This window comes from Mustela erminea, chromosome 9 (genome assembly GCF_009829155.1).
Source record: "Mustela erminea isolate mMusErm1 chromosome 9, mMusErm1.Pri, whole genome shotgun sequence".
NCBI lineage: Eukaryota > Metazoa > Chordata > Mammalia > Carnivora > Mustelidae > Mustela > Mustela erminea.
Genome location: NC_045622.1, coordinates 41,865,505 through 41,877,140, shown reverse-complemented (window position 1 = coordinate 41,877,140; position 11,636 = coordinate 41,865,505). Strand labels below are relative to the sequence as shown.

At 37.4% G+C, this 11,636-nt stretch overlaps 1 protein-coding gene across 1 annotated transcript in view; it reads left to right on the top strand.

Annotated features, from left to right (window-relative positions):
- The first annotated feature begins 6,693 nt into the window (after positions 1-6,693).
- Positions 6,694-11,636, top strand: part of TYR (tyrosinase) — a 106,391-nt gene continuing 101,448 nt past the window's right edge. The window contains exon 1 of the mRNA XM_032360326.1: positions 6,694-7,581. Coding sequence (XP_032216217.1) covers positions 6,763-7,581 — 819 coding nt within the window. The 5' untranslated portion in view covers positions 6,694-6,762. The remainder of the gene's footprint in view (positions 7,582-11,636) is intronic.

The window sequence follows — 11,636 nt, the reverse complement described above, 5'->3', positions numbered from 1 at the left end:
AGGTACTAGGCTTTAAACCACATTTTGTCCTCAAAAGATTCATGGTCTAGAGAGGATGTGAGACAAATTGATAGATCATTACAAGGTATTCTGAGGAGTGCAATGTCAAAGGTGAAACTAGGGAATGATGAGAGAATAGAAAAAAGTCCCCCCACCCATCCTTGGTGGAGTCCTGTAGAAAGCATAGGCTTAATTGACATCAGAGTTAAACCTTTACAGTGTGACTAGATTATGCAAATGAATAGAGGAAAGCATTCTTAGTAGGGGAAAGGGCAGGTACTAAATTTAGAATTCTAAGGAAAGCAAGACATCTTGGTGTAATGGCAGAAGATGAGTGTCTTAGAGAATAAAGTTTTAATTAGAAGAAAAGGGCAAATGAGGATTCTGGTTAACGAAGAAGGGGCAATTTATAATAATGATATCTAATTATATCTAATAAAATAGTTATTTCCCAGCTCTTAAAACTGGAAAATCCTAGACATAATGAGAACCCTGTAGTGATGAACACCGTAAGCATCCAATTTGTGGTCTTTAATAGTAAAATTTAACATTTATTGGGTATTTAATACATGTCAGAACTTGTATGGTGTGTTTAACATATATCATATCATATAAAACTCGAAAGCAACCTATGTGATAGAGCTAAGTCCACTGAAGTCATGATAAGTGATACTATTGAACAAATCATAAGTTTATGCTTATTTTCCCCCCCTTTTTTCTTCCCATGAGGTCTAAGACTAATAACTGGCTGTCCTTGGATAAAAATTCAATGACCCCAGAGCATCAAATCACAGGCAAGGCCTGTGACTTATACAACTGTGTACTTCCCAATTATCTAATATAGGTTCTTGGACATGGTAGATACTAAATATTCATTGAATAAATGAATGAGTCTAACCTTCAACTGTAGAGAGTTGGTGGCTACACGTTTTTCCCTTCAACTCTGTACATACATACACATAAACACAATTATTATAACTATTACACAACATATCATAATGTAGATTGGCTTATGTCTACTAATTAACTGAATATTGGGACAAAGATGCATCGATTTTTTATTGAAATATCATTGAAAAGATGATTCAATTTTTACCTCCGAAAGAAACACAATACATAAACCAATAAGAAATCAAATACAGGGACGCCTGGGTGGCTCAGTTGGTTGGACGACTGCCTTCGGCTCAGGTCATGATCCCGGAGTTCCGGGATCGGGTCCCGCATCGGGCTCCCAGCTCCATGGGGAGTCTGCTTCTCCCTCTGACCTTCTCCTCGCTCATGCTCTCTCTCACTGTCTCTCTCTCAAATAAATAAATAAAATCTTTAAAAAAAAAAAGGTTTAAAAAAAAAAGAAATCAAATACATAAAATTCTAAAAGTCTTCATAATAGTTAAAACAAATGTGTAGGTTATGTTTACAGATTGTTAGGGCACTGAATCATTTCTGTGAAAATAGATAAATGACAGGAATTGAGGATATACTCCATCTTTCTAGTATAGAATGTATTTCAGAGTAACCAAATAATTGAGGAGGAAAAGTTATTCTTACAAAAAAATCACAATATATGCAAATAGAATTACAAAATTCATTGTAATCTTTACTGAAATAATGTACATAGGAAACTATTGTCAATGAATGATAAAATTATGGGGTAAAGTTTGTCAGAGAACTATAGAATAGAAATGATGGCTCGACATCACCTCCAACTACTGTTCAAATTAAAAAATTAAGAGTGCAAAAACCAGACAACATGTTCCTCTGATGTCCTTGAAAAAGTAGTACACGACAACACCTGTGAAGAAATTCTTAACAAAAACAACAAAATTGGTACTGAACCTAATCAAATCTCTCAATCTAATTCCCTAATTATGGAAACTCCAAGAGGTTATGACTGAAAGTCCATGAGGTGATAGAAAATAAGGATAAACAAACAGGCTAGATAATACTGCCAGGACAAAGTTAGTCATCCCTGAAGACTGGAGAATTCTACCTAAGAAAATCCAGTTTCTTCCATTAGTAAATTGCATTTTAAAAAAAGAAAAAAGATGAGAGCGTTGTCTGGGTGGCTCAGTCAGTTAAGCATAGGACTCTTAATTTTGGCTCAGGTCATGATCTCAGGATCATGGATGGAGCCTCACTTTGAACTTTGCACTCAGCATGGAGTCTGCATGTCCCCCTCCCTCTCTCCCTCTACTCCTTCCCCTGCACTCTCTCTCTCTCTCCCTCTCAAATAAATAAATAAATAAAATCTTCTTTTTTAAAAAAAGATGAGAAACAGTTTGGGTTTTTTTAATTTTATTTATTTATTTTTGTGTGTGAGAGAGAGAGAATGAGTGGTGGGGAGGGGCAGAGGGAGAAGCAGATTCCCTGCTGAGCAGGGATCCTGATATGGAATTTGATCCCAGGACCCTGGGATCATGACCTGAGCTGAAGGCATATCTTAACCAACTGAGCCATCCAGGTGTCAAAGAAACATAGATTTTTAAAAACAAAAAATATATTAACTGAAAGCAATATATAGACCTTGTTTGGATCTTCAAAAAAAAAAATGTTGAAGATAACTAAAGTAGACTGAGCATAGACTTGAAATTAGATGATACTAAAGATTTATTATTCTGTCTTTTTGTCCATGATGCTATACTGGTATTGTAGTTATAAACTTAAATCCTTAATTGTTACTTGTATATTCTGAGACATTACAGAGAAGATATGTTATCTGACATTTATTTTAAAATACTGAAGTTTTTTTTTTTTTTTTTAAATGTTAGTGAGACAGAAGACACAATGTTTACAGAAAGATGATGGTGTGGGTCACCTGGGTGGCTCAGTGGGTTAAAGCCTCTGCCTTCAGCTCAGGTCATGATCCCAGGGTCCTGGGATTGAGCCCAACATCAGGCTCTCTGCTCCATGGGGAGTCTGCTTCCTCCTCTCTCTCTGCCTGCCTCTCTGCCTACTTGTGATCTCTGTCTGTCAAATAAATAAAATCTTAAAAAGAAAAAAAAAGATGATGGTGGTTAAAGCGTGATGATGGGTATATGCCAATTAATTATATTATTTTTTCTGGTTTGCGTATATTTAACTATTTCCACAGTAAAATTTATTTTTAAAATGGTAAAATTCAAATTGAGCTCATTATGTTACTCATACTCAATAAAGGGTAGCTACCATTAAAACTGAGAGAAGGAAGGCTAAATCATGAAGCTGGGGAAGAAGGTTCAAACTATCATCAAATAAATGAGCAAAGACAAGAATAAGGGAAAAGAGCAAAGTTGACTGGCCAAAACCAACAAGTGGATGAATGATCAATGCAAACACCACAAGCCAGAAGACAATTGTTTATGACTAGACTATACCTTAAAGTCTCAAATTCAGCATGTCTAATATTGACCCATACTCAGTTTCCACAAAATTTTACCCTCAGTCTTTCCTCATTGTAGATAATGACAGAAGCTAGAAACCTAGATGTCAGCCCAAAATCTCTTTCCTCTTCACCTCTCACTCCTTTTCAATTTGTCACCCCTGTATCTCTCAAATCCATTCTCTTATGTCCCTCTCAGGGATTATCACTCTGGTTCCAAGCCAAATTTCTTGCCCGAGTTACTCCAATAATCTCTAATAGTGATTTCTAGATTTACTCTTGCTCTCATCCCCATGTGTGGTGTCATCTCAGCAGCTTGAGTGAAATGTTTGCAATTCACATATGAGAATGTCACAGCTTTGCTTCAAACCCATCAAGGACTATGACCTCATCCAGATGTACACCTCCACACTTACATCGCATCTCTGCAGTCTTGGGGGTTATAGCCATGTTAACTGTCTTTAGGATCCTTGAACATGTTATGCTCTTTCTACTTCAGAGCCTTTGTCTATAATATTCCCTGCCTGGGATGCCCTCAGACTCACTGTTGTCCTTTTCATCAGACTTCTAACCTCTCAGACATCACTTGGAATGTAACTTCTTCCAGAAAACCTGCCTTGACTATGCTTCATGATTAGATAGGTGCCCCTGCCATCTTTCCTAGTAGCTATTTTTTTTCTTTTATACCAGCTTTAAAAGTCATTTAACAAGAAAAAAAAATTAAAACACACAGCTATAAAGGTTACTTAAAATTATTAAAATTAAAATATTATTTTAATAAACGATATACTTTATGAGGGTAGAATCCTCTCTGGTATATTTACCATAGCATCCCTATCTCTCTGCATATGCCTGATAATTGATAGTCAATAAATACTTGCAAGGTATTTACTGAGCCCTAATTCTGGCTAATAGAGATTGCATTAGTTTAGGTATTACCAATACAATAATCTCCTAGAATAGGATAGGACACTTTCAAACTCTATAAACTAGAGACACCTACAGAATGTACATCTAGAGTTTAGGGAAGAACCAGTTTAAATGGGGTTGATATGTAGGAAGTTTGTTTTGACAATATATATACATGTGGGCCAGAGTAGATGTTGTTTTATATTTGATAGCAAGAGGTCTGTCAAGTTAAAGAAATCACTTTGGTAAAGGAAATTAAGAGGACAAAGTACATTTTTGCCATTAATCTAAGCATGCTTGGAAGGCTATAAAAAAACAGACTGGGAGAATTGACACAGAGGCCCAGTGGCGTGATGAAGGCTTTGTAAGTTGTTCACTGGGAAGCCTGATACGGGGGCAAGTGTAAAGCAAAATTCTTAATTAAATTGAACATTAGAAGTTGAATTCTGTCTCTAAGTAGACGGAACAGAATTACAAAAGGCCACATGTGGTTATAAGTACTACAGAACCAAGACTCCCCAGGGGCAAGAAACCCTGTGTTAATCTCTCAGTGGCTCTGAAAGGAGGAAGAAAAAATATTAAGCCTCCTTGTGGAGATCATGTGATGACTTCCTAATCCCAGCCAGAGGCAGCATTTCCATGGAAACTTATCTTCCCTTCCTCTTCACCCACACACTGCTCCTTCCACCTAAAAAGCTGGCTTTTGAGTCCCGAGAGAGGGGTATGGAAGCACCTTGATGTTTTTCTAAATAATGAGACAAACTCCAGCAGAAAGCGGAGGAAAGCAGAGGCAGGCACTGAGATTCACGTGCAAAGTGATGGTCTTCCCCAGAGCCCTGCAGCAGCTCCCGGACCAGACCCGGCTGCTTTCCTTGGAGCTTTTCCTAACGTTCGATTACTCTGTATGTGTGGGGGGACCACCCAGCTTCACGTCTGGAATAGGATCAAGGAGGAAATCTGGCAGGGACAACTGTGGTGTGAATACTCTTACCCTCTAATCCTTCAACTCACCTTAGTTTAAGCCACTTAATTTTTTTATGTTTGTTTTAATTTAATTTAATTTAATTTTTTCAGTGTTCCAAGATTCATTGTTTGTGCACCACACCCAGTGCTCCAGCAATATGAGCCACCAGGCTCACCTAAACCCCACCCCTCTCTCCTCCAAAACTTTTTAAGCCCCTTCCTTGACTGGTCCTGGGTTTCATTTCCACTAGTGTGGGGAGCCTACCTGAATCCAGTTCTCTGGTTCTGCCTCTATAGTTTTCCCCCTGCCTGAAGGATTATTTCCAGTCTCTTGGTCTTTCCAACTTTTGCCCACCATTCAGGTTTTATTCAAGGGGCATCGTTTTAGTAAAATTTGAATACTATTATCCAAAATGATGAAATCCTTTTCAGTACCCTCAGTTCACAAAAATGTTCCCTCATTAAAAGTCTGATATATGTAATATCTATACTGTTCATTTGAAAACGAGCCTAAGTGGTAGAATTCGGTTTTTATCCATGCCTTTCAATTTACCTAGCTCACTATATACAGAGAAAGAATTCTGGGATGCAAAAAAAAAAAAAAAAAAAAAAGAATTCTGGGATGCGTATGACCAATAAATATTTGCTGAATAAACATATTGACCCTATTCATTCACAACCTAAATTGAGAATTCTTTTACAAGACCCTATGGTAGACAAAATTTCAAAACACTTTCTGATTTCTAGATTTTACGAGTAAAACAAGGTGGCTACAGCATTTAAGTAAAAAGAGTTTCCTTTGGAATATTAGCTAGTAAAAGTCTCCACAATAAAGCAGACCACCTACCTATCCTTAGCAATAGTCAGAAAATAAACAGATTGCAGGAAAGTAGTCAACTGAATCAAGATAATCAGGGAGACACAGCAGAAAGATTTTTTTTTTCTTCAGATACTTTGTATGAAATAAATAATCTGCAATATAACCAGAGATAAGACAGAATCTTTAGGCTCTGAAGAGCATCTCTGTCTGCAAAGCTGAGTTTTGCAAATTCTGTGGCCTACTTATTACGGTCTCTGAGAAACAACTACCGTGCACCTATCATCTTTAATCTCTAACATTGCCTGAACTTTCTTAATAAGCTCTATTCCTGACACCACCTTTTATTTTCTAATTCAGATCTTCATTATTCTTCTAGTCAACTAGCTACCTTTCCTTAGATCAGGAAAAATTATTATTATTATCATTATTATTACCATGTGAATTAAACTATTAATGGTAAATGGTGTTTCTCACTTTAACATAGGCCTGTCCCACTGGTGGGATTCGTGCCAACTCTGAAGAAATGTTAGTCATGTGGTTTTCAGAAGATGAAAGCTTAAGATAAAGCCCAAGAATGTTTGATGCTGGAGGTGGGACTCGTATTATATAGGTCTCAGCCAAAACATGTGATAGTCACTGTAGGGGTAGCTGGAAAGAGAAGTGCGTGGCTCAATTAACTGGCTCAAGCCGATCTGTGAGGTCTAGGGGAAGAATGCTCCTGGCTGCTTTGTGCTTCCTACTCTGGAGTTTTCAGACCTCCACTGGCCATTTCCCTCGAGCCTGTGCCTCCTCCAAGAGCCTGATGGAGAAGGAATGCTGCCCACCGTGGAGGGGTGACGGGAGTCCCTGTGGCCAGCTCTCAGGTAGGGGTGCCTGTCAGAATATCGTTCTGTCTAATGCCCCCCGTGGGCCTCAGTTCCCCTTCACAGGGGTGGATGACCGGGAGTCCTGGCCCTCAGTCTTTTATAATAGGACCTGCCACTGCTTTGGCAACTTCATGGGATTCAACTGTGGAAATTGTAAGTTTGGCTTTTGGGGACCAAACTGCACAGAGAAACGACTTTTGGTGAGAAGAAACATCTTTGATCTGAGTGTCCCAGAGAAGAACAAATTTCTTGCCTACCTTACTTTAGCGAAGCATACCACCAGCTCAGACTATGTCATCCCCACAGGCACCTATGGCCAAATGAATAATGGATCAACCCCCATGTTTAATGACATCAACATTTATGACCTCTTTGTCTGGATGCATTATTACGTGTCAAGGGACACACTGCTCGGAGGGTCTCAAGTCTGGAAAGACATTGATTTTGCTCATGAAGCCCCAGGTTTCCTGCCTTGGCACAGACTCTTCTTGTTGCTGTGGGAACAAGAAATCCAGAAGCTCACTGGGGATGAGAACTTCACTATTCCATATTGGGACTGGCGAGATGCTAAAGGTTGTGACATTTGCACCAATGAGTACATGGGAGGGCACAACCCAGCAAACCCTAACTTACTCAGCCCAGCATCCTTCTTCTCCTCTTGGCAGGTAAGGCATCCTGGACATCCAATATTAGAACATAAAAGAACCTTAGCAATTAGGTCTTTATACACCTCCCTCCCCATCTCTCCTGCCAAGAGCAGAAAAGATCTCCTATTAAAAGTTCTCAGCATACCTTGTATTTTCCTCTATAGCACACTTCACAATTGTGATTACATAGGCATTTGTGTGTTTATTTGTCTAATATCCTCTACCATGTTCCTTTTAATAAATAAAGAGTGTTTGGTTCATCACTGTACTTCTCAGTACATAGAATGGTACCTGGCAAGTGGTAAGGGCTCATTAAGTGTTTGTTGGATGGATGAGCAGATATTTAGATGATTAAGTTAATGATCTAGGTCAGTGTCCCTGAAATTTTCTTCACAATAAAATTCGTACAGTGTACAAATTACAAATCCCTGCTCCTAGCTCTTAGACCCATTGATCAGAAATTTAACAGGGAGCCTTTGGGAAGGCATCATTTACTAAATGTCTATGACAATTATTATCATCAGGGAAATTGGGAGAATATTATTTAGATTAAATCTTTAAAAAAAAAATATGAGGACCCTGGGACCCAAGTAGGTAAATAATGAAAACAGCTAATTTACATTGAGCATCTAGCATGTGTAAAGCCCTGTTGCAAGTGTTTCTGTGTAGTTAACTCGACTAATGCTTTTACTATCCTTTCCCTTTGCTAAGGTTTAAAACACTGAGCTATAAAGGTGAACTGTACACAATCTCAGGATCACTAGGAACTAACAGAGATGGGTCAGGCTTGGCTGCCTGACCACCTATACTGTTCCCGAGGACATGTCTGCTATGATGTCTTCAGCCAGAGGATCTGGCTTATTCTGTCTCATCTTTTTTCATTAGCCTGTGGAAGAAATTAGCTTTTTTCCTAACTATGTGCAAACTTTAGAGGTACAAGGTAAGGGATTGCAATTCTGAAATTTAATTTCTATTTCTCCTATGCTGAATTTTTCACTCTGGATTAGGGACAAAATGTGAGCAAAGAAATATGCTTTTAATTATTTATCATTTTAAAACCATAAGGAGGAAGAAATGTTTTTTTGTCTGTATTCCAGACATTTCTAATACAGCACTTTTGACTAGCAGGGCTTTATGGAACTGAGCCTAAAGTTTAAATGAGATGGGAAGAGTCTGGCATTCGTATCTTACGCTCTGCAAGTTTGGAGTGTGAAGGGCTTCCTGCCCTCCCCACTAAGTTCACACACCTTCCAAATGGAGTCTATTGAAGCTCATTGAAAAATCGTCATGGTGTAATATACGGTATCACTAATGACAGCTATTTACCAAAAGGAATGAGTTTATTTATGCAGGAAAGGCTGCAAAAATGAGCTTGAAAAAAAAAAAAAAAGATTTATTTCAATAAGCCTTCAGACCTCCTACCTTAATTTATAAAGTGCAAAACTCTCATCTAGTTCTCTCATCCTCTGTGTCTCTCTGTCTTCCTAAAATAAATATTTTTTTTTAAAAAGTCTTTAAAAATAAATAAATAAAATCTTCTCTTGTGATTCTAATGTGCAGCCAGCACATTGAGAATCACTGATTTAATGAATCTGGAAATTGTTCTGGTATCTTTTTCACTTTAGAAACTCAGGTTCTACAATAAACATACCCCTAGTTTAAATGTTTCTGCCTGCATTGTACGCTAATCGAGATGTGAAGTGAGAATCAAACAGCTTCCGGACTCTGCGGATTCACAGGACCTTGGAAATCAGCTAGTGCTGGCCCCTCTAGTGCCAAGCCTCCATCTCTTCCTCAATTCCAGGAGTTTTGCAACACAAAAACAGAGTTTTTAGAAATTCATAGCATTTACTAACTGTGAGCTAAGAGACACTCAGTGGTGTGTGGTATAATGCCCTTATTTTATAAATGAAGATAGAGGCCCCCAAAAGGTGGGATTTGTCCAAGGTCACGCAGCAGAGGACTGAAGCCTTGTGTCTCTGACTCCAATGTTTTTTCTCTGTTAATAAGAAACAATTTAGGCTCAGAAGGATCATTTAGGTCACTGATTTACGGATATAAAATTTGACTTGTAGCCACTTGGACTCCCTTAAAATTCAGTTGTACAGACAACTGGCATCGATATTCTGATGTAGACCTTTTCATTTATGTTACAATAAAAATATTCCATTAGATTCTTTCTGATCCACATGCCTTACTCAGGAAAGAACTGACCCTTACTTACCCTTTTGAGTTATCATTACACTTTGTACAGATTTATATAATAGAAACTTCAGTTCATGTCATTGTTTTCAGACCTGTCTTTGTCTATCAGAATGTTGGCTGCTACAGGGAAGAGACCACTTCTAATTTATTTTTGTATCTGCAGAGCCCAGAACCATGATATAGGCATAGAATGGGCTTTATAAATGTATGCTGAATTGAACAAAATTAAGAATCATAGAAATGTTAACTCTAACAATAACATACATTAAAAATTAAACTCTCCATGCCTAGATTTCTAGAAACTTCGACCATACTTCTTTATAGCACTGGATCCCCAAGGCTAAGGGCACATCAGTGCAAAATAAGTGCTGACTCACTCAACATGTAAAATAAAACATTTTATGTAGTTCTCTCTGGGTTTCTATATATGTACGTATATGCATGCCGAAAAAAAAAAAAAAAGAAGATACAATAGAGAAAAGCAAGTTAAAATATATCTGAGTGTTATTTAAGCAAGATTAACAATATTTACTGATGGAATTTTCTATTAAATAAAATGATATATGAATTAGTGTTAGTATGTTTAAAAAATAATTTTTCTCAGATTCAGAATTTGTGTCTTTTCTGTATATATTTTCTCACCTAGTTCTTTAATGTCAAGAGCTTTTAATGTAGAAGCCTGTTTGTGATCAGTTAAAGCAGTCCAATATTTTTAGAGATGGGGGTTACTTAATAATGTTAATGTACAAACATCTGTGCTCAATGCAATCAGTTCCAATGTTATGCAAGCAGCAGACAGACCAGCCATAAAAAGGAAAGGTGTATCAAGGTAGCTGTCATGACAGACCAAAACAGAGAGAAATAAACATTCCTAGATGATACACATGAGTGAAATGTGGCCAGGGAATCCACTCATCAGGGGAAAGCTCATCACATGGAAGCAAACAGTGGGAAGAAAAAAGAAAAAAAGTCACATTTCAGCAGAGAGTCATGGGTTTTAGGTAACCATGACAACAGCTCAGTGAAATAACAGCTTCTCTTTTTTTCTTTATGGAAAAGATTCTGTGGAATGTCATATGGTTTACTTTTTTTTTCTTCCCCAGATAAATCTCTAATGCCCTAATAGAATCTTTGCTCCTAACAGCTTTTAATAGCTGGTAGTTTGTTGCTATATACTTTAGCTTAAGAGAACACTATCTAGGTTCACTTCCATTAATACGTCTGTTTCTTCTTTCTATCTCTCTTTTTTCATTTGCCTTGGAACACTTGATTCTTTCCCTCATCCTATGCTATAAATCACCTGTGTTGAAACAGAAAAAGAAGAACTTCCTCATCAGAGGACCTCTGCCACTTGCCAGGTGATATTGAACAAGTTATTTAGAGTCTTTTGCCTTTGGTTTATCTCAACAGTAAAAAAATGGAGTGCAGTTATTATATATGCTTGTTTTCTGTGTTAATGAAAGCAATAAATGCAATGGAAAGAAGAAAAAATGTAGTGGAAGGGTATAATCTTTTCAGTCGCAGAAACACGGGTTTCAGTGGACTTTTGTAATTTCGCTACAAGATACTGAATAAGTTACTTATTCTGGGAAATGTTTTCTTTAAAATTAGAATAGTGTTATAATACATCTTAAGGCATTATTGTGGAAGAATTCAATGGGATCTGTTAATGTAAAATGACTGGTTTAGTATCTGACATTTTCTTTCAGTTCCATGGGTGGAAATTATTACTATAACATTTTTATATATCAGTATTCATTATGACCATAATGAATATTCAGCCAGTGTTACAGAGCTGGGGTTAAAAACAATTTGGTAGCATGCCCAATGGTCTTGTATTCAATAATAGTATAATAGCTGTCATTATT